Genomic DNA, 23710 nt, shown 5'->3' with positions numbered 1-23710 from the left:
GGTATAAATTTGAAATATATATATAACTGATCAACTCTCTGAGCATTTCTATATTTCTGCAAATTTACATTATATCACTATATGATGACAATACTTCATTATTCAACCATATTGTATTGTCAAAATGCACAAATTTTGGTTAAAATGCACAAATCCAATGATTTTATAACCAAGCTCTTAATATATTTAGATGGAACTGCTGATAAAATAGAAAAGCTAACGGAGTAAGAGGATGTCACTGAAAGTCAAGTATCAAACATTGATACAAAACCTATATAAAAAACATCCTAGAGATGATGGCGGAGAATCATCTTCAAGAAAAAAATACAATGTTGATTGAGATTGTGACTAGGGACTGTTATGACTAGTGTTAACTCAATAGATTCACTATAGATTACTAGTTAACAAAACAAGCGTGATTGGTAACTCAGAATAGAAGAAACAAATGAAAAATGGTGAAATACAAAACAAATGGAAATAAAAAAGGGAAAAAGAAAGTAGTGTAAATTTTATTACTCTAACAAAACTTGAATTTTTTTTAACTATTTTTCCATTGTTTCAGTGGTAAAGAGATTAAATATCAAACTGATGTTTCATTTGATAGACAAATTTTGGGAAAACTTAAAAAATTTTAAATTTAGAATTAATTATTACTTTAAAATCAGATTCAACATGAACATATGCTTTTTTTTTTTTACACAGAGTACATATGTTTTATAGGATGTAATGTAGATTCAAAGTACTATGATGACTTACACTCAGGTGCAACTGCTAAAGAAGTTAAAAAATTGATGGAAGAGGTCGATGTCAGCGAGAGTCAAATAGCAAATAGGATTCAAAACCAGAAGAAGAGACATCCTAGAGATGATGGAGGAGAATCTTCTTCAGAAAAAAAAAACAGTGCCGATTTTGATAGTCACTAATCGGGGTTGCTACTACATAATTATTCATTTTTTTTTAATTTTTACTTCTCATGTCTACAATATAAGAAAATAGTGATACTTACATTTTCGTAGACAAAATCTTTTTCCAATAATTGGTCAGTCCTAGTATCCATAAAATCCATAACCTGGAATCTAAACCAAACTGGAATAAAAAAAACTTCATTCATATCCGATCTGAAATATTAAAAAAAAATTAAATGAATCTTACATGGTTTATAAAACATATCCGAACTCGAAGTATTTTTAGCCGAACCAGACACATAACTCAAAAAAGTCAAAAAATCTAAAAAAATATTTGAATGCCCAAATTAATATGTAACATAAATATATACTTCAAATATCCAGTTTCATATTTATTTTGATATGATATCTAATAAAAATTATTTGAAAATTAAATAAGTATATTAAATATTAAAACAGAAGTCACAACCTTGATTTATGTGTGATTTTTTAAAAATTGGACCTAATGGACCTATTTCTAAATAGTCATGTTACACTTAATCTCTAATCTTATCATTTAAATTTTGAGTCTACTAGAAATTTTATTGGGTTATCAATAATTGGATTGAAACAACAGATGATCCATTGAATTTATAGATAATATAAATTAAATATATATAATTTAAAGTTGTAATACTATACCTCCTTATGTTAATTATTTAAATATTTGTCGATGTTAACCTTTAAAATTATAAAGATTTTTCTTAAATAACAAAAATCATATTATCTAACAATGATTAATCTTTACTACCTTAAACCAATGAAAAACATTTTAAATAATATAGTTTATTTTAAAAATTAACAAAATCTAAATGTTTAATTATTTACTCGATAATATAAATCTATGAAGCGAAAAATTGAATTTTTTAAAAACTTTCTAAATTTGTGAAATGTTACAATATCTTTGAATACGACAATAAAAAAATATTTTTCTAATCTTTATATATATATAGTTACGATTTTAATAATGAAATAATAATCCAAATATATATATATATATATATATATATATATATATATATATATATATATATATATAGAAGAAGATACAAATACAAGTGAAATTTGAAACAATCTATTCAATGAAAAAATATACTGTAAACTTATTATGTTTTAAAAATTGATAGACACATTTATATTATAATATATACCAATTTAGAATTGAAAACAAAATGTTTATATAAAAATAAATAAAAACAAAAATCTGCGCGGTTGCGCGGGTCGAGATCTAGTAAGTATTATTACTTATGTTTTTCTTTTAAATTCTAGATTTTACTTCGGGTATATCTGAATCGAACCGATATAATCCTAATCGAAACAACCTATAGTTACTTTATAGATTTTTAGATGTGATACAAATTAAAACCAAAACATATGTTTTATATCGAAACTGATCCATACTTATAAAATTTTACTAGAATGTGACTTAAGATTAAGATGTGATACAAATTAAAATTGAAATCTGAAATATCCAATCTAACTTTGGCGGGTACCCAAAGGTTCAAACCTGTTCAAGAGTATTGGGTGGAATATTTCGAATTTCAACGAATTTAAGATTTTATCAAAATCTCTTAGGTCCAAATAGATTTTTTTGTTTTTTTTGTTTTTTGGTAACTTAGGTCCAAATAAAATTCTTTAGTTCCCTTCTCTCTTTTTCTTCACATTTTTTGTGTTGGCAAAGAAGTATTGAGCTCTATCTCCATAAGGGTCTTGTCTTGACTTTACAGCTTCCCGTTACTGTTTTCTTTGAACTTAACTTTTTTTTTCCCAAATTGATTAATATTAAAGATGGCCCAAAGCCCACGAAACTACAATCCATTCTGAAAGCCCAAAAAAGAGAGCTCAGGAGAACAAAAAACAAATAAAAAGCCCAAGCCCAAAAGTCGAAAACCCTAGCGCTGACATCACATGTCTCGAAACCCTACCATCGAACACACGTGTTGCGCAGCCTGCTTCATCAACTCGACCGCCGGGAGAAAGCACGCCGGAACTGGAACGGCGTCTCACCGGCCTTACCAACGTAAGCATCTACACCGCAACCCATTCATCACCTTCGCTTCTTCTAAACGGAGAGCTTCAATCGATTTATCTAAATCGAGATCTCATCCTGAGCACAATCGAAGCCACTACACCCAGATCCATCTTCAGTCTGGCGGAGAGCGTCATCTTAACGAACGAGATCTCATCCGACCACCAAAACTACCGTCTCCATCTCACAGGAAACCCTGAAACGACTAACACGACTCCCACAGAGCCACAAACCACCAAACGCCTTCATACCCAAAGGCCACAGATGCCGACAACGCAGAGCTAAAAGAGCCTCTACTCCCGGGAACAAGAGCCGGCGTCAGCGGAGCTGAATAAGCCTCCACTGCCCGAAGAACCAAAACGAAACAGAGGAGAAACAACCCTTCCTCTCCAAACCAATCACTCACAATCCCTTCAACACGAAAACAAGAAACGAAAAGAATAGAAACACATAAACTCCAGACCGACGGTGGCTATGGAAGCCCCACCGTCAGCCGAAAAAACCAGATCTCTCTCTTCTCTCTCTTCTCTCTCTTCTTTGAACTTAACTTTACGAGTAGTTGAATTAAACGTTGTATTTTCTAAAGATAATAAAAGTCGTAACCTTATTGCAAATCTCATGATTCTAGTTCTGTGGTCCACTCTTCTTGCGGTAGATATGACTTCACGAGAAGTTATTCACGAACAATTTTTCATAAAAGAAATCTCTTTACTTGTGCGGTACTTATGAGTGATGAAAAACTTCTAGTACTCTATTTTTCACTTTAAAATAGAGTGAAAAATAGGTTTACTTCAAATATAGAATAATTTGTTTTTTTTGTTCATCACTCTAAATAGTGAGATGGTCTAACCATGATTATATCGTGACTAGTCTTTAATTACGAGAAAGCGAAGGATCAAAAAACGACGCCGTTATGAAACCGAAGCGAATTCCCCAAAACACCCCTCAAGAATCGTTTTCCCTTACATCAGCCGCTTCCTTTCTACTTTCTTCAGAGCCCCAAAAAAAAAAAAAATTCCAATTTTCTCGTTAACCGCAAACAAAAATGGTTTCAGAGTCGGACCTCGTGACTCGACTCCGAGAGATTCTCAGTAGCTCCGACCTCGAGACCACGACTCCGGCGACCGTCCGTCGTCAACTGGAGGCGGATTTCGGCGTCGAATTGACGGAGAAGAAGGCCTTCATCAGAGATCAAATCGATGCTTTCCTCGAGAGCAATGGCGGAGTTGAAGAAAACCCAGTTAGCCCGAAGGCTGAAGAAGATGCCGATGAAGAAGACGACGGCGATGAAGAGAAGGAAGAAAGGTAATCTCTGAGTTCTTGTATGAATGAATCAAACCAATCAAAATGTTTTTTTTTCTGACAGATTCTTAATTAAATGATCAATTGTTTAATAGAATTGAGTTCAAAGGGATTAAGGAAAAGAGATTAACTTTGTATTTGTGTTAATGTGTTAATAACTGAGTTAATGTCTGTTTAGAATTGAGTTCAAAGGGATTAAGGAAAAGAGATTAACTTTGTTGTGTTTGTGTTAATGTGTTAATAATAGGCCAGTAAAGGCAAAGAAACGAGGAGGTGGTGGGTTTGCCAAAGTATGTCAGCTTTCTCCTCAGCTTGAGAAGTTTATTGGATCCTCTCAGTTAGCTCGCACTGAGGTAACTCTCCTGTCATTATCTTCTTGTAGGCCAAAGTTTTACTCCTTTTTTTTGTGTTATTAGGTTGTGAAGAAAATGTGGGCTTATATCAAAGAGAAAGACTTGCAAGACCCAAAGGATAGAAGGAAGATACTGTGTGATGAGTCGCTTCATTCCTTGTTCCATGTTAAGGCCATTAACATGTTTCAGATGAACAAGGCATTAGCCAAGCATATTTGGCCCTTAGGTGATGGAGGAGATGGTACTTTCCTTTTCATTAATACTCTACACATTCATTCTTTTTAGGATTTTAAGTAAACTCGGGCTAGTGTAGTGTTTGTGATGATCATAGAGCTCTGTTTTAGACTGTCTTCCTGACTTCTTTATGGACTCAATGCTTCTGGTACACTCACATCAGAGTGTATGATATCCATATTCCTCCTCTTGAGTCAGCCATTGGTATTATAATTCTTGATAAGATCATGTGTCTGAAACCTAATACTCGAATGTATAAATTAATCAATCGTGGTTAATTGTGCGGAAATCTATGAGTCAACCGTTCGATTTAATACATTGGTTTTGTATGTTAAGGGAACTATTTGTATTATCCACCGGGAGACTAAGTTACAGTGAAACGCTTATCTTTCTCAGGGTGTGTAACCAGTGTGAAAGAAGAAGAAGATGAAGGTGATGCATCAGGGGAAAGAGACGAGAAGGGGGAAAAAGCCGAAGAAAGGGAAGAGGATAATGAAGAAGAAAGTGAAGAAGAAGTCAGGAATTTGCGTAAACGCAAGAGAAAGAAGTTAGTTTTCTGTTTCCCCCCGTCACTTCTTGTATTGTCCATCTACTTAATCGCCACCTTGATGCCCATAAACTAAGTTTACTCTATTAAATAGGCCAGCCAAGTCTGAGGAGAAACCCAAGAGGAAAGGAGGAGGTGGGTTTGCTAAAGTTTGCAGCCTCTCGCCAGAGCTTCAGGCTTTCACTGGGATGACGAAATTAGCCAGGACAGAGGTACATGTCTCACTCGAGTGAATCGGCTTCTACTTCGTCCCTTGACATTGTGTCTGGTGAATGGTTGTTTCAGGTTGTGAAAATGCTTTGGAAATACATAAAAGAGAACAATCTGCAAGATCCCAAGGATGGACGCACAATTATCTGTGATGAATCATTGAGATCTCTGTTCCCTCTCGAGTCCATCAATATGTTTCAAATGAATAAACATCTAAGCAAGCACATATGGCCTTTAGAGGATAATGCAGGTACTTTGATCACTGATAACTTCTTGAATATCTTTTTAACTGTATCCTAATCTGTTGCTTCGTCTCTGGTCTAGGAGAATCAGGTGGCTCTAGCTCTCCAAAAAATGGAAAGCTAAAAATGGAAACAGAGGACGGAGGTAAGAAAACTAAATGAATTTCAATTTGTCCCTTTTGTACATCAAGGTTTAAACAGAGTATGTACATTCGCTTAGACACAGAGAGTGATGAACTAAACGAGAATGATGAAAAGCCAAAGAAGGAAGGGTGTGGTCTTCTTGCTCCCCTTCCACTCTCAGATGCTCTTATCAAGTTCTTGGGGGATGGAGAAAGCTCGTTTTCGAGGGCAGATGTGGTAAAGAGATTGTGGGAGTACATAGAACAGAATGATCTTCAGGTTTGCTATTTCCTCTCTGAACTGGTTGTTATTTTACTTACTGCTTCCTTTACACTGTTTTCATTCCATGAACTTAGGATCCTTCTGACAAGAGGAGAATCATATGCGATGAGAAGCTGAAAGAACTCTTTGAAGTTGATTCGTTCGAAGACATATCAGTCTCAAAACTCCTGACCAGCCACTACATCAAGATCGAACAATGACTTTCAAGCCTCTTTCAAAAGCGGATGGTTTCCTGTGGAACCTTTTATTCGGAACAGTAGAGGTCGGTTCAGGACTTTAAATACCGCAAAGCCATAGTCAAAAGACTAAAAAGGTATTGCATTTTGAGACTTGGAAGCATGTGTTTTCTGAATTTGCTTGCAAGTGCATCCTTTTGAAGCGATCTCAATATGTTGTCTTTTTGGTATATAGTGACAAAACTAGAACCGATATGTTTTGAGACCAAACTAATTGTTTTAATCATTTCCTTTTTTATCATTGTAGACAATAAAAGTACCAAAAACAGGAATCACATCACTTTTGTCTTAATGATACAAAGCATTATTATCGTTGTTGTAGCCGTTTCTGCATTTTCTTAGTGCATTTTGTTTTGCTTGCATCTGTTCACAAGGATTTGTCCTTTGAAGCTGATATAAAATATGCTTAGCGGTTGGTTAACGAATCTCACCAGCCTATCAAAGCACAGTCATAGCCTTCTTGTTTAAGATCCATTATAGTAAAAGTGTTCTATGTAAGGTAAGGATTAGTTTTCATCAAATCTTTCAAAGAATTAACGATGACATATTATATATGAATCTATAAACAAGAAATCATAATGGCTTTCTTCTATAATATTCTGCAGCGCAAAGACTAGCTGATCTATAACTTACTCATTCACTAAAGAGTCTTAAAACATGAATGGATATGTACTGAGACCCCAAACTAATTGTTTAAATCATTTCCCTTTTTATTATTGTAGTACCGAAAACAAGAATCTCATCATTTTTTGCGTTAATGATACCAAACAAAACGTTGTTGTAGAGACGTTTCTGCATTTTCGAAGTACACAGTTAATCATATATTAAGATACGAAAAGCTTGCTTTACAAGGTTTTGCCATTTAAGCTGATATAAAATATGGTTACCGGTTGGTTAACGAACTCTCATCAGCCTATCAATGCACAGTCATAGCCTTTCACAAAGCTTATAGTCAAATCTTTACAAAGAATTTTGCCTATAAACAAGAATAATGATATTATTATTCTAAAATTATTCTGCCATAGAGGACCTATATGCCCTGTTCGAAAACGCGGCCGCCTAGCCGCCTAGGCGGCCGCTTAGGCGCAATCCGGACATCAGCCGCACCGACTTTACCACAATCGGCCAACAAAATCGGAGACCAATTATTCGGCCCATTTAAACGATTAATCGGCCCATTAACCGATTAATCAGCCTATTTGACCAACTAATCGGCCCAGTTAAGGATTAAACAGGCCTAAAGTTTTACTTATGAAAGTATTTTATCAGGCTTCCAGAGATCAGACAGCCCAACTACTTTACCTTTCTCCTATACGTTTGTATTCTATATATAGAGTGATATTTTGCCTCTCTTGTTGCATGTAAGCGATGTGGGACTTTTGTCCATTTTGATAGTAATAATGCAAAATAATTAAAACGTAAGAAGGAGGCGTCGAAACCGGGTTATTCGAAGAAACTGACATGCTTTGGCCACTAGGAGACATTGAATGCTTTGTACTTTTGCGCATATGTTAATATATATACATATATACGTATAATAAAAATTCAAAATCTAGATTAATTTGTGTTTTAATTGTATTGCTAACAATTAAATTTTTAAAAATCAATAATAAATTTCAATAATAACATACAAAAACTATTAAATTCTAATATATTTATATTTTATATTTAATTTAAATATTATAATAAAATAAAATAATAATTAAACTAGGCCCCGCGTATACTCCGATTAATCCCCGATTTTTTAGTAACTCGCTAGGTCCGGGGTTGCCGCCCGACTAGCGCCTAACGTAGTTTCGAACAGGGGTGTCGTCTTAAGAGTTTTTTTGTACACTATATATTTTAATTCACTGGATAAATATATTTTCTTTTTGTCAACAACTAAATAATTTATGATTCGATTCTTTAAGAAATAGCTCCCCACCCAAAGCTGCGAAGTCATCAAGATTCAAGGTTGAGACGAAAAAAAGGAAATAATTTTAAAACAATAAAAATAATAATAATACTCCTATACTATAAATAAATACTAGTACTGGGGTTGAAAGAAAGAATAAAAGCAAGACGGGATCAAATTTAGGGTTTCTTAGAGAAAAGCTTACAAGGTTTTTTCTAAACTCGTATAACTTTAACGATGAATACTTGCACAGGGCCATCATCATCAAAGACCTAATTGTTTTTTCTTTTGAATATGTAAACATAGACGACCTAGCTAGGCCCATAGCAGCTAAAATTATCCGAGAACGTTCTTATTAATCGGAGATTGAAGACTTAGTATCAACGATGAACACTTGCACATCACCATCACCATCATCAAACACGTATTCCATCTTCCTTTCCCTCTTTTTACCTATTTGTTATGATTTTTGTTGTTAAATATGTAAACATTGACCACCTAGCTAGGCCTCTTGCGGCTCAAATCATCCGAGAACGTTCTGATTTTAGTCATCCAGGCGTTTGAAATCATGATATATTCGCCCAATTAATATCATATAACTTGTACAAAATCATTTAATCTAACCTCTGAGCATTCTAATATATAGTGCTCCCACGCCACCAACGAGTGATCCATTGAAGTTGTTCATGGAAGACATTGAAAAATCTCAAACGTTAACACTTCATGGAAAATACGTCAAGATCCATATGTATCTTGTCTCTCTCAAGGAGGAGATGGGTAAGATCAAGGATCTCGGACTTCCTAACTCCAAACGAATCTTAGATCATGGTAATATTTATTTTTCGTTTAATTCACAATATATGGATCATCATGATCGATTGATCATTCTATATAAATTATATTTTGAATTATTCTACTGATTTGAGAAGTAAAATAACTATATATAACTAACCCGTTTCCTTTTTTTTTTCTTGATAGCTATCAAGACTCTTGAGGTGGAACATGACAGTGTTTCAGAAAAACTAAAGAATGTTACGAATCAAACAGGAGTTACAAATGTGGGCGTATTTCCGAAAGAGATGATAAGAGTCTCTCAGAAGCCAAGCCTAAACCCAACTAACACTGTGCTACAAGCACCACAAATATCGATGCAAAGTCAACAAGGAACATGGCATCGCGGATTAGGGCAACAAGGATCAGTGCAAGCAATAATGCAACAGCAAAGGTATCAAATGTTACAGCTACATCTAGCAAGGCGACAACAAGAGCAACAGCAGCAAGGGTTACTGCAACCACAAGTTATGAAACCAAGTCAACTGCAACAGCAAATGATACAACAACAACAACAAATGATACAACAACAACAGCAAATAAGGCAAGCGCAAATGCAACAGCTACTGCAACCACAAATTATGAAACTGAACCCAACAATAAATGAACAAAGTCAACTGCAACAACATCGAGAATTACTGCAACAATTAGGGCAACAAGTATTCGGGCAACAAGAATGAGTTACAAGGTTTAGTTTGCGTTTCTAAATTTTTTAATTTTCTATTAAGTGCCTTTTGAAGATTTCCTTATGAATATCCTATTGGATGATACTTGTTTGTGAGACTAAGAGAGAGAGAGAGAGAGAGAGAGAGAGAGAGAGAGAGAGAGAGAGAGAGAGAGAGAGAGAGAGAGAGAGAGAGAGAGAGAGAGAGAGAGAGAGCAATATCATTTGACAATGTAATTTAAGAAGATGTTTACACTAGAAATATGATTTTTTTTTTCAAATTTTGACTGGTCTATGATTGAGCAGTTTTTCTTTCATTTTTTTATGGATTGCATATCTATCAATTAAGTGACATGTAATAATATATACTAGAAGAAGACCTGAGTCTTGCGCAGAGTAAGTTTATATGAAAATTATTTAAGAAATATCTTGTGGAAAATAAAATTTATATTATTGATTGAATTAATATTTTTGGCCCTTAAACAATTTTTTAAAAACATTTTTTTTAACTACATAATTTGTTTACTAATGAACTGGTGCCATTTTTAAAAATATTTTAGGTCAAAAAATTATTTATCACATAAAAACCTAACGTTTAGGCCGAAGAATCTCATTCATACTATTTGGTTAAATGAAACTATGTCAACTCGGTTTTATATCATGTTTTAGCAACTTAAAAGTTAATTATGGTTATGAGAAGTTTATGTTCACGTGTCAATCCTATCTATCTTCGATATTTTTCTTATTTTTGTGTCATTTTGGTTATTTGCTCGATATAAATATTAATTTTTGAGTTTATTCTCATTTCTTTCTTTTATTTTGGTATGAGATTTAGAAAATGTTTAAGATTCAAAATTATTAAAGAGATACATATGTAGGTTAAGATATGCGCCTTGTGCAAAATAAATATTTTATATTTATTACTTATTTTATATTTTTGTGCATATTATGTAATAATAAAATAATCACTATATATTAAATAACTAATAAATAAATTACTATTATGTAATAAATTGGCTTACATATATAAATAAAATGACCGCTTTTATTTATTCGCAATCATTTTAGAATAAATAAATCAAAACAATCAATCTTATATATCGTATATGATATATAATTAAATTTAAACAATATAAAGTATATATATATTAACATAAACACCTATTAAAATAAAATTATTTGTTAATATGATTTTATTATCATTGTATCTTACTATAAAAAAATAAACATTGATCACAAAAGTTTATATGAGACTATTAATAGTTTTAGTAATTTATACTCGTTTTGAAAAATTCAAAATACAACATATACAAAAAATCTAAATTTTTAATATATGATTAATGCAATTGTGTAATTTATTTTAATAATAAATAATTAAACAAAAATGATAGAAAATATATAGATTATTAGCAAATTTTCATTATTTAAAATCATTAATTACTATATATATCATAATCATATTAGGTAATTTTGTAGATTTTATTTAAAAAAACAATATATAATAAATTTTAATTTGATAAATGAATGGTCCACAATGGACATACTATGTAATATAACATTCTCTAGTAATTTAATTTTAGACTAACAAAAATCTCAATTGATTTTCAAGCCGCCACGTAAACAAATTAACATTCTAGTTACGTGACAACTCAGCATGACACTTTTTTAATTAGTACAAACTGAAGGTTCTAAACTTTTTAAATGTTTTCCTATTAATATATATGGGATGTTAAACCATTGATCATTAATTTTTAACATAATAATTTTAACAAATTTAGTAATTTTGTCGTTTTTAAAAATTCAAAATATAACATATACGAAAAAAATCTATATTTTAATTTTATAGCTAATTTGATTGTTTAATTTATTTTAATAATATAAAATTAAACAAAAATAATGGATGGGATAATTGTTATCAAATCTTTATTATTAGAATCATTAATTTTCATATATATCTTTATAATATTATTTGAGAAGTCAGTTTCTTATGTGTCATGCTTACATTAGCTCTCACGATGGTTTATTACATTGATACCCCTCATATATTAAAAATATTACATCTAATTACTATTTTTAAATGTATTTTCCTTTTTATTTAGTAGTTTTTGTTAATTAGCTTTTTATTTAGTTTCCTTTTTATTTTTCCCAAATAACATATATAATAAAAAAGGAAACATTAATAAATTTATAGATTTTGAATTATAAAACGAGTTTTATTTTTCTTACATTATATTTTCCCTAAACAACATAAAGAAAAAAAGGAAATATCAAGAACTTTCAAATATATAAAGGTTTATATATATAAAAAATTATTTACAAAAAATTGACAGAGTATGATATTATTTTCATAATATAAATTAAAATGACTTAAATTTGTAAATAAATGTATAAATATTCTATCTTTTCATGAGAACATAATGATATTAATATTATATTATTTTTCATAATATAAATAAAATGACTTCAAACTTATAAATAAACATACAAATATTTATATATTTGCATGAGAACATAATGATAATTAATATAAGTTTTTATCTATCATAAATATAAATTATAAAATTACTTACAAGTTATAAAAAAGGAAATTGAATATATAACTATTATTATAATTTAATTATTTTGTAAATATTTATTTTCGTGCATGAACACGGGTGAATTACCTAGTTAGGCATATTTGGTAATTCCGTAGTTTTTATTTAAGAAAATTAAAAAAAATAGTAATTATACACTTTAATTAATTTTATGATTAGTTTAATAAAAAATATAATATATACTTAATTGGACCAACATATTTTCTAAGGATTCTGAATTTTATTATGATGTTGACATGTGACTACACTTAAAGGTTATAATCTTTCTCAATTAATATATAAAGGATTTTATGTTTCTAATCTCTTTTAGGAAGAGAAAATTAAAAGTTATTAAAAATTAGTAAAAGTACAAAGTCAAAGCTAGAAGCTAGTTTTTCTCGTTACAAATCCATAATTTGCGCGAAAAGCCAAGGGCTTCAAAAAAATCGTTGTTTTATAACTATTAGAGGGGAAGTAGTAAGAAAAAAACTAGAGAAGAAGAAATCAAATCCACAAACAACAAAAAAATATATTAATTTTGTTAGATTGAAAAAATATAAACACCAAAAAAATATTAATTTTGTTAAAGAGAGTTTTGCATAGTGAGTGGAAAATGGCGCAGATGCACCGAGAAGATGTTGAATCCGTCACGGCGGATAAGAAAGTATCAGACGGAGGAGGAGGCGGCGGATCTTCCGGCGCTCAGGCGTCATCGTTCAAATTCAACGCCGAGGCACCGGAGTTCGTACCGCAATCGCGTGCCGCCGTGGCAACACCGCAGGTTTCTCCGATCTCCGGTTACTTTTATCCTTGCTTTCACTACAGCGACGGAGGAGGGACGGCGGTCGGTACTCAGGCGTCGGATTGGTTCTTCGTCGGAGGAGGAGATCCTGCTCAGCATCCACACGTTCACGATCCGGCGGCTGCGTATTACGTTCCGAGTCCGGCGGTTCAGTTTCCGGTGAATCAGAACTCTTCTCCTTCTTCTTCGTTGCTCTCTGATGATCTCCGCCTTAAGATCGTCAAACAGGTTAACACTTCTTTTGTTTCCCGCGTTATTTTTTTTACTTAATTATCGTTTTGTTTAATTGCAAATGTTTTTTTTATTTTTGTGTTATTTTTAAGAAAAAATGAAATTTATGTGTTAAAAGTATCATTTTCAATTTTTATATGTGTAAGTGTTTAAATTGATCATAAATTTGTCAAATCTATGCAGTGAAACTTTGATGTTTTGATGTCAAATCTATTCAATGTTCGGATTAAATGTCAATATCAATTATCAATATTTTTTCACATGTGTATTATGTTATAATGTGAGATAATAATTATGTCATGAGATCATATTTACAGATTTTTTTTATAAATATTGTGTTGATTAATTCGAGTAGCTGCAGATAATGATGTATCAAATAAGATTAAACCGACGCTAGTTTAGCCTTTCAATTCAATTTCTTGACTCACAAGAAACTAACTATGGTTTCAAAGTATAGGTTGAGTACCAGTTCACGGATATGAGTCTCTTAGCTAATGAGTCCATCTCAAAGCACATGAACAAAGACCCTGAAGGTTATGGTAAGCCTTCAGTTTTCTGAAACAACTTGTAATTAAATATATATTCAAAACGTAGTTTTGTTTTTACATTCATATGTCTCTCTATTTAAAACCAGTGCCAATATCTTACATTGCTTCGACCAAGAAGATCAAGGCTTTAACGAGTAACCACCACTTAGTTTCATTGGCTCTACGCTCCTCCTCTAAGCTTGTAAGCTTCTTTCTAGATACCAACATGCTAATCATAACATCTTGAGTATATATACTGAGAGATTTTTTAACAACAAAATGAAGGTTGTGAGTGAAGACAACAAGAAAGTTAAGCGTAAAGTTCCATTTACTGATAGAGACAGAGAGGATTTGCAGGTAACTAATCACCACGAAACCCTTCATTATATTATATATATACATATTAACTACTTCTTGTTTCTGTTTATTGCTCTTCAGGGCCGGACCGTTGTTGCAGAGAATCTACCAGATGATCACTCCTACCAGAACCTTGAGAAGATCTTTGGAGTTGTTGGAAAGTAAGAAACATTCTACTCCATATACTTTCACTTAAACATGCCTTTTTTTCTAACCAAACAACAAGTATGAATTTGTTTCAGCGTTAAAGCGATTAGAATCTGTCATCCTCCAGAATCAAACTCCTCTCGTCCAAAAGGAGATTTCTTGATGAGCAACAAAGTAAGTAGTACCAAGACTTGCTTCTAATAATTTCTTCTATTTCTTGAGCTTTTCATGGACTTAAAAGATTGTTTTTAATCCAAAGATTCACGCACTGATCGAGTATGACCACACTGTTGTCGCGGATAAAGCTGTGAGTGAATCTTTTCTTTCTTTCACACGTTCATCTTTGATCCAAAACTCATTAGTTTCTAAGATGTGTCCATACCAGGTGGAGAAGCTGAACGATGAAAGAAACTGGAGGAAAGGACTTCGTGTGAGGCTGCTTCTTAGATGCTCGGTAAATCCATTACACACTTACGATGTTTAACAACCAACATATATTTCTCGAAACTACAAAAACCCTCTGAGATTAATTTGTATTTTTACAGCCCAAATCAGTGCTCAAGCACAGAAGAAACTTTGATGGCATCCTCATAGATGATGAAAGTCCTTATGAATCTGGAGAAGACTCTCCACGTCTCCATTTAACCGAGCATCAGCTTGATAACGAGGTTAGTGTTGCTTAATCCCTTCAAATTAAACCTTTCCATATTTAAAAAGGAAAACAAAAACATTTCTTGGTGTGCACGTTAGGGTGATGAGAACACTCTTGGAGGACTGTGGGGAAAAGGGAGAGGAAAAGGAAGAGGACGGTCTCCAAGAAGCTATGTGGTAGGAGGAGGAGAACGTAGCTTCGGGATCGGGATGGGACTCAGCCTCGGCCCAATGTCACCGAGCCTAGGTTTACACGGATCTTCGTCTCCAAAAACAGCAACAAAGGGACCAAGGATGCCTGATGGAACAAGAGGCTTCACCATGGGACGTGGCAAACCCGTCAATCTCAGTCTTATCTAACAATCTCTAAGTGAAGGACTACTACTATTTATTATTATCTAACAGTCTTTAACCAAATAATACATGTGGGTTGGTTTCTTGAGATATGAGTTCACAGACGCAAGGACATGAGTTTGGGATGATGAGGTAACTATATAGTGTTTGAACTAAGAAGGCATGGTGAAGTTTTTTGAGTGTTTTTTCTTTCTTTTTGCATTTCTTTTATTCTCTAACTTGGGCAATTTCTTTTGTATGTTTTGATTTATTTATTTCTTTGTGAGATTAACTGAATAATGAAGGGTTTATAGCACAAGGACTGCAACCCTGTTGTGTAATCATTCTCACCTATTTATTTTGACTATATGTGACTCGAATATTGGTTGTAGAAAACGAATCACTATTGCCATTAAATGAAAAGACGAATGATCAAGAAATATGAACTAAATCAAACACGAAACACCAATAACCAGCGTCTTAGTCTATACAGATGTACTAAAATGGGAAGATGAACATAAAAATACGCAACTTCTAAGATCTTGTAATATTCGGTAATCAAAGCAAGAGTTAGTGAGAATAAACTAGAGATGTGGACCAGTTAATTCTTCTTGAAGATGCTGATCGATCTAATAAGCATTTGAAAATTGAAATACATCCTGTCCAGATACAATGTGTTGGGTTACATTACATATATCAACTTCTTTCAAAAAAAAGAGCAGATATGTAGATACAATCAATTAGTGATACATATATTTGTTAAGTTATCTTGATTTTGAGAGAGAAGTTATTTGACTACAGTTAGCTAGAGATAGATTTTCAAATCAAGCTTCTTCGCTGACCATTTGGTATTTTACTAACTAGAGAAGATAGATTAGAAAAACAGATAACTATAAATGTAAATCCATGCAGGGACTAGGGACTATGATTCATGCTTGATAGATAATCTTTAGTAAATTATCTACAAAATTACAAACTTGTTATATACCGCCAACCACATGCTAGCTATCGTTCTGAAATTGTTACAGTGGACCACTTTTTGTTTCCATTATATATATTTTTTAAAACTACTTATGTGATCACTACAAGAAAACGTAATTTTAACGAGAAAGTTTAACGAGGAAAAATAATCCTCGTAAAAAAACGTTGATTTTGCGAGGAAAGTACGTTGAGAAAGAAAAGCATCGTTATTTCGTCGTAAGCTAACGACAAAAAATATTCGTCGTAAAGACGATGTAAATTAACGTGGCTTTTACGAGGAAATAGTTTTTCCTCGTAAAAGCCACGTAAATTTCGCGAGTGCTTTACGACGAAATATTTTACGTGTACTTAACGAGGAAATTTTGAATCCACCAACTTGGTAGGTGGCTCACGTTTTTTTTTGGCCATACAATTAATTTTCGTCGTAATTTCATAGTAAAATTACAACTACCAGATTCGAAATTTTCTATAAATATGGATGTTGGAACATCATTTTAAACACACCAACAACAAAAAACGTGAAAGAAAAAAAAATGGCTGGCTCTGGGACTATTTACGAGTTGCGGAATTGGATGTATATGCATAGAGATGCTAACGGGAGAGTGACGAAAGAATACCTTGCGGGGCTGGAGACATTTATGCACCAAGCAGATTCAACACCGCTCGCCCAAGAAAGTGGTAAGATGTTCTGTCCTTGTCGGAAATGCAACAATTCGAAATTGGCAAACCGTGAAAATGTTTGGAAGCATTTAATAAATAGAGGTTTCACGCCAAATTACTATATCTGGTTTCAACATGGGGAAGGTTATAATTATGATCAGAATGAAGCTAGTAGTAGTAATAGCAATTTTCAGGAAGAACCGGTTAATCATCATTTGCATAATGAACATAGTTACCATCAGGAGGAGATGGTAGATTATGATAGGGTTCATGATATGGTAGCTGATGCATTCGTAGCTCATGATGAAGATGAAGAACCTAATATAGATGCAAAAAAGTTTTACGGAATGTTAAACGCGGCGAATCAACCACTTTACAGTGGTTGTAGAGAAGGTCTCTCTAAATTGTCGTTGGCTGCTAGAATGATGAATATTAAAACTGATCACAATCTACCTGAAAGTTGCATGAACGAATGGGCGGACTTGTTTAAAGAGTATTTGCCGGAAGACAATGTGTCTGCTGATTCTTATTATGAGATTCAGAAATTAGTTTATAGTCTTGGGTTGCCTTCGGAGATGATAGATGTCTGCATCGACAACTGCATGATCTATTGGGGAGATGATGAGAAGCTAGAAGTATGTCGATTCTGCAAGAAGCCACGATTCAAGCCGCAAGGACGGGGACGTAATAGGGTACCGTACCAAAGGATGTGGTACCTACCAATTACAGACAGATTGAAAAGATTGTATCAATCAGAGCAGACTGCTGCAAAGATGAGATGGCATGCCGAGCATACTCAGACGGATGGTGAGATGACTCATCCATCAGATGCAAGAGCCTGGAAACATTTCAACAAAGTACATCCGGATTTTGCTAGCAATAGCCGGAATGTGTATCTCGGATTATGCACAGATGGATTTAGTCCGTTCGGAATGTCAGGGAGACAATATTCATTGTGGCCAGTCTTTCTTACGCCATACAACCTGCCACCGGAGATGTGCATGCAACGGGAGTTGCTATTCTTGACGATATTGATACCTGGTCCGAACCATCCAAAAAGGTCCCTGGATGTTTTCCTACAACCACTGATAAAAGAGTTGAAGGATTTGTGGTCAACAGGGGTGAGGACGTATGACTGTTCAACGAAGACGAATTTTACGATGCGAGCTATGCTTTTGTGGACCATAAGTGACTTTCCTGCATATGGGATGTTGTCTGGATGGACTACACATGGGAGATTAGCTTGTCCATATTGTAATGGAACGACAGATGCGTTTCAACTGAAGAATGGTAGGAAGACAAGTTGGTTTGATTGTCATCGTCGATTTCTTCCCATTGGCCATCCTTACCGAAGAAACAAGAATTTGTTTAGGCACAAAAGGGTTGTGAGAGACACTTCTCCACCATATCTAACTGGAGAACAAATTGAAGCACAAATCGACTACTACGGAGCTAACGAAACAGTTCGTTGGGGTGGTAATTGGCATGTCCCTCGTAATATGCCTGATTCTTACGGTGTTCATCACAACTGGCACAAGAAGAGTATATTTTGGGAGTTGCCATATTGGAAGGATCTTCTTCTGCGCCACAACCTCGATGTGATGCATATAGAGAAGAATTTCTTTGAGAACATCATGAATACAATATTGAATGTCCCAGGGAAGACAAAAGACAACATAAAATCGAGGTTGGACTTGCCGGATATTTGCTCAAGAAGCGAGTTACATATTAAAAGCAATGGACAAGTTCCCGTTCCGATATTCAGACTGTCTTCAGAAAAAAAGTCGGTGTTGTTCAACTGGGTGGCATCAGAAGTGAAGTTCCCCGATGGGTATGTTTCAAATCTCTCTAGATGTGTTGAAAAGGGTCAAAAGTTCTCTGGGATGAAGAGTCATGATTGTCATGTCTTTATGCAACGACTACTGCCCTTTGCATTTGCGGAGCTACTTCCAACAAACGTACATGAAGCACTTGCAGGTTCGTAGTGTTTTATATCACAATAATTTTATAACGGTCTAGTTTGCAAAATAATATACGACTAACAATGTGTTTAATTGTTTTTGGAATATAAAAGGCATTGGAGCATTTTTCAGGGATCTGAGCACACGCACTCTTAAAGAAGAAGTTGTAGAACAGCTTCAGGAGAACATTCCCATCTTATTGTGCAACTTGGAGAAGATATTTCCTCCTGGATTTTTTGACGTCATGGAGCATCTAGCTGTCCACCTCCCATATGAAGCATTGCTTCGTGGACCTGTACATTACGGATGGATGTATCAGTATGAGCGAGCCATGAAATATTTGAAGGGAAAAGCAAAGAACCTCGCCAAAGTTGAAGGTTCTATAATTGCTGGAAGTTTGACGGAAGAAGTTTCTCACTTCACATCGTACTACTTTGCGTCAAAAGTACGTACCCGTAGAAGAGCTCCAAGAAGATATGATGATGGTGGAGTTGCGCCAACATATGCAGTTGCTGGTGTTCCAGACATCTTTAGCCAGATTGGACGACTCGGTGGGAAGTCTAAAGAGGTTTGGTGGTCGAGTGAACAAGACGCTCATAGTGCACACACCTATATTCTACTCAATTGCGAGGATCCATTGATGCGTTATTTTGAAAGGTAACATATATGGACACTTCAAAACACATATAATTAATTATATAATTGCAAGAGATTCATTCCTATGAAATGTGATTAATTTTACAGCCTATTTGTTTCTCAAGTCGAAGAAACATTTCCTGGTATATCCACAAGTGACGTAGACAAAAGGAAAGATCAGCACTTCATTAAGTGGTTGCGGAATCAGGTATTATAACTCAAACTATTTTTTCATACATGATTTGTATTTTAATGTTCTCTTTATTTTTGCAGGTTGATTATGACGACGATGCAGATTATCCTAAGTGGTTACACGAAGTAATTCAATCTCCACTTGTAAAGGTCACCACATCACAGATGTATTTCACACGAGGCTACACTTTTCACACATATGAGTATGGTAGACAGCGGGCGACCAGTAACTATGGAATATGTGTGAAAGGGGAAACAGATTTCTACGGGATCTTGACGGAGATTATTGAAGTCGAATTTCCAGGGATACTGAAGCTGAAATGCGTCATCTTCAAATGTGAATGGTTCGACCCCGTCGTCAACAGAGGTGTTCGGTCTAACAAATTTGGTGTAGTTGATGTCAACGGTGGACGTCGGTACAACAAATTCGAGCCTTTCATCTTAGCTTCACAAGCAGACCAAGTTAGCTTCCTTCCATACCCTCGGATGAGAGATTCGGGTATAAATTGGTTAGCAGTGATCAAAGTTACACCTCGAGGACGAATCATCAGTGGAGAAGAACCACCATTGCAAGAAGAACAGATAAATGAAGTCGAGGAACCTGAACAAGAAGTTGATGACATCCTTCTCATTGATCCGCATAATCACGAATACGAAGATCTTACCGATGATGCCACAGACGAAGCTGTAGAAGACGAGTTTAATGAAAATGATGATATTTCTAGTGATGACGAGAATGTCGATGTATCCGATTGATGTATTTGATTTTGTGTAGTTTGTTTTATGAATAAGGTAATGTGAGAGTTTGTTTTATGAATAAGGTAATGTGGGAGTTTGTTTTATGAATAAGAAATTGTGGGAGTTTGTTTTATAAATAAGTAAATGTGGGAATTGTGGTTTGGAATGAAAATAAAGATGGGGTTTGGAATATATGAAGTAGAAGATAAGGAATATGGGGTTTTGGGGTTTGGGGTTTCGGATTTTAGGGATTTAAACGTACTGCTCGTTAATTCCTCGTAATCTGACGTCGAATGTACGACGTAATCCTCGTTTATTCCACGTAGGACAGAATCGTCGTAAAGACCTCGTAAGGTAAATTGACGTAAATACCACGTAAAGTAAATGACGAAGGAGGCACTCGTTTATTCCACGTAGGACAGAATCGTCGTAAAGACCTCGTAAGGTAAATTGACGTAAATACCACGTAAAGTAAATGACGAAGGAGGCACTCTTTAATTCCACGTAGGATGATTTCGTCGTAAACACCTCGTAAGGCCACGAGGACTTTACGACGAAATTAAAAAAGCGGGGCACGCTAATTCCACGTAAGCCAAAATCGTCGTAAAAGAGTCGTAAACTAACGACGATATTACGACGAAAATATTAAAAATACTAAAAAAAAGAAGAGAAGAAAGATGCTTGAATCACATTTGGCGAGACTTACGTAAGTCTCGACCACATGAGTTCCAAATATCTTCTTCTCTTCTTTTTTTTTCCAAATTTTCTAAATTGGTGAAAAGCGGGACTTGCTACTTCCTCATAGTATAAAAACTAGAAAAAAAGAAAAAAAGAAAGATACTAGAATTATATGTGGCGAGACTTAAGTCTCACCCACATAAATTCTAATATATTCTTTTTTTTTTCAAATATTTCTAATTTGAAAAGTATTTTGGTGAGGAGTGTGACTTGTGTGTGTGAGACTTGTGTGTGTGGTTTGAGAAGGAAAGTTGTGGGTATTTATAGAAAATAAAGGCTCGCTAATTCCTCGTAACTGGTTAACTCGTTAATTCCACGTAACCCTTTTCGTCGTAAAAACGTCGTTAACGAAAACGCGGGCCTTTGTATTTCGTCGCTATTTCGTCGTAACTGAAAACGCGGGCCTCTGTAATTCCTCGTAAGTTTACGAGGAAATTACGAGGACAAGTAATCTTATATATATCCCGAGCGAGCTCGCTCCGTCTTTCCTCTCCACTTCCTCTCCACTTCCTCCCTAATTCGTAGCAATGGTAAGTCTCTCTAATTCCTCTCTAGTTTGATTAGTTTAGGATAGATTAGGTGGTTAGTATAGGGAATTTAGATAGGTTTACGGATCTTATGTTATTTAGTGTTGATTAGGTGGATAATGTTGGGAAGTATATGTTTACGAAAATTTAAAAAATTAAATTTTTTTCTCAGGTTCGAAAAGGTAGACTTACTGCCCATTACAGAGAGATGTTCGGTGAGCCGGGTAGTCGTTTAGACCCGTCGTCTTCTTCAGCTCCCGGTTCTTCGGGTCAGGAGACTGTCCCCGAGACTCAGTACACTCAGAGAGTCATTGGATCTCCTTCTTCTAGTGCACCATCGGTTCTTCACGTGCCTCCCCAGATGCCTCCTCCTCCTGTGCCTCCTACGATGCCGGCACCTCCGATGCCCGCGGCCGAGATTCATCCCGATTTGATGGTGCCTCCGAGTGCTCCTTACTCGCAGTACACCGTAGAGGACATTCTCCGTCTGCCAGGCAGAGAAGGTTTACCAGTCATCGACCCCGACCGACCGGACGGAACTTTATGGTATGTTTCATTATTTTTTTATTCTTTTTAAATTCTTTTATAACTTTAAAAAATAATTTATATTTTAAATTTGTATTTTTCAGGTGGGGGATTGACGGATGTCTTGCATCGGACGTAACCGACACGATAAAAGGTTACTTCTCCATGGCACATCCGAACTGGAAAATGACGCCCCACTACGTCAGAAAGACGTGGTTCAAAATTTACGCTGTAAGTTCTATTAATTAAATATATATCTTTAAATTTTTTTATTATTTATATATATATTTTTTTCTGAAAAACTAATTATAAATTATTTTTTCCAACAGCAAAAATATAATTGGGCCTTGGGGATCACTGAGAGGGTGAGGAAGAAGTTTGAAGCGAAGGCGAAAGTTCGCTTGTTGGACACGGTCTCCAACTGGAAGGGTGACTGGATCGTGAAGGGGTATGAGCGTGGCAAACCCGCTGAGCTCACCACGGATGTCTGGGATGGCCTCATCCGATATTGGCGTCTTCCTGATTCCATTAGAATCGCCCAGTCTTGCTCTAACTCCCGTAACACAGTCGATGAGCACGGGAACGGGCCGATGCTTCACACTACGGGCCAAAAACCCCACGCTGGTGTCCGTTTGGAAATGGTAATTAAAAATTTAATTATATTAAATTTTTAGTATATTTTTATATATATTCTAATTAACAACTTTCTTAAATGTTTTTTTAGGCCAAAGAGACGGGAGAATTCCCGTCTCTTATGCAACTTTACGAGAGGACCCACAAGAACAAGGCGGGCCGATTTATAGATGGCAAGTCCGAGCAAATCTACAACGATTTGGCTGCTCGGGTTGAAGAACGCCAGACCCAGCTGACCCAACAGTCCACCGATGGATTACCCGTCACCTTATCCACACCTGAAGTGGATAAGCTTTACGAGGAGGTAAATTTTCTAAAATTTTAATTTTTTTAAATATTCATTTAATTTAACTTTAAATTTTTACTAACAAAATTTATTTTTTGTTTTTAAGGTTGTCCCTAAAAAAAAGGGACGGACGTTGGGGATTGGTTCCGTCAACGATGTTCCGAGAGCGACATCGTCTTATGTTCAGCGACGGGATGATGAAGTCTCTCAGCTGCGTAGGGAGTCCGAAGAGCTGCGTAGAGAGTCTACTCAGCTGCGTAGAGATTCTACTCAGCTGCGATCTCGTATGGGTGGACTCGAGGGCTTCTTGGACGTTGTAGC

General features: G+C 34.9%; 2 protein-coding genes across 3 annotated transcripts; both read left to right on the top strand.

Annotated features, from left to right (window-relative positions):
• Nucleotides 1-3942: 3942 nt before the first annotated feature.
• LOC106451907 (zinc finger CCCH domain-containing protein 19-like) lies at nucleotides 3943-6814 on the top strand. The gene is made up of 9 exons (XM_048774784.1): nucleotides 3943-4278; nucleotides 4523-4628; nucleotides 4692-4869; nucleotides 5259-5409; nucleotides 5504-5621; nucleotides 5695-5869; nucleotides 5944-6006; nucleotides 6082-6263; nucleotides 6341-6814. Exons 1-9 carry the CDS (start codon nucleotides 4019-4021, stop codon nucleotides 6464-6466), a joined length of 1359 nt encoding a protein of 452 aa, XP_048630741.1. The 5' UTR covers nucleotides 3943-4018; the 3' UTR covers nucleotides 6467-6814.
• A 6147-nt stretch (nucleotides 6815-12961) lies between these two features.
• On the top strand, nucleotides 12962-15892 carry LOC125604362 (la-related protein 6C-like). Of its 2 annotated transcripts, XM_048774775.1 has the most exons (10): nucleotides 12962-13494; nucleotides 13955-14036; nucleotides 14132-14226; nucleotides 14310-14381; nucleotides 14463-14542; nucleotides 14624-14702; nucleotides 14788-14835; nucleotides 14914-14982; nucleotides 15074-15196; nucleotides 15279-15892. In XM_048774775.1, exons 1-10 carry the CDS (start codon nucleotides 13078-13080, stop codon nucleotides 15537-15539), a joined length of 1326 nt encoding a protein of 441 aa, XP_048630732.1. In that variant the 5' UTR covers nucleotides 12962-13077; the 3' UTR covers nucleotides 15540-15892. The 2 variants fall into 2 exon arrangements, with proteins under 2 accessions (XP_048630732.1, XP_048630731.1); XM_048774774.1 differs by having other exon boundaries at nucleotides 14310-14542.
• The last annotated feature ends 7818 nt before the right edge of the window (nucleotides 15893-23710 follow it).

The sequence above is a fragment of the Brassica napus genome, unplaced genomic scaffold (genome assembly GCF_020379485.1).
Source record: "Brassica napus cultivar Da-Ae unplaced genomic scaffold, Da-Ae ScsIHWf_528;HRSCAF=793, whole genome shotgun sequence".
NCBI lineage: Eukaryota > Viridiplantae > Streptophyta > Magnoliopsida > Brassicales > Brassicaceae > Brassica > Brassica napus.
The sequence above is the reverse complement of the archived record's forward strand: the minus strand, read 5'-3'. Positions and strand labels throughout refer to the sequence as shown.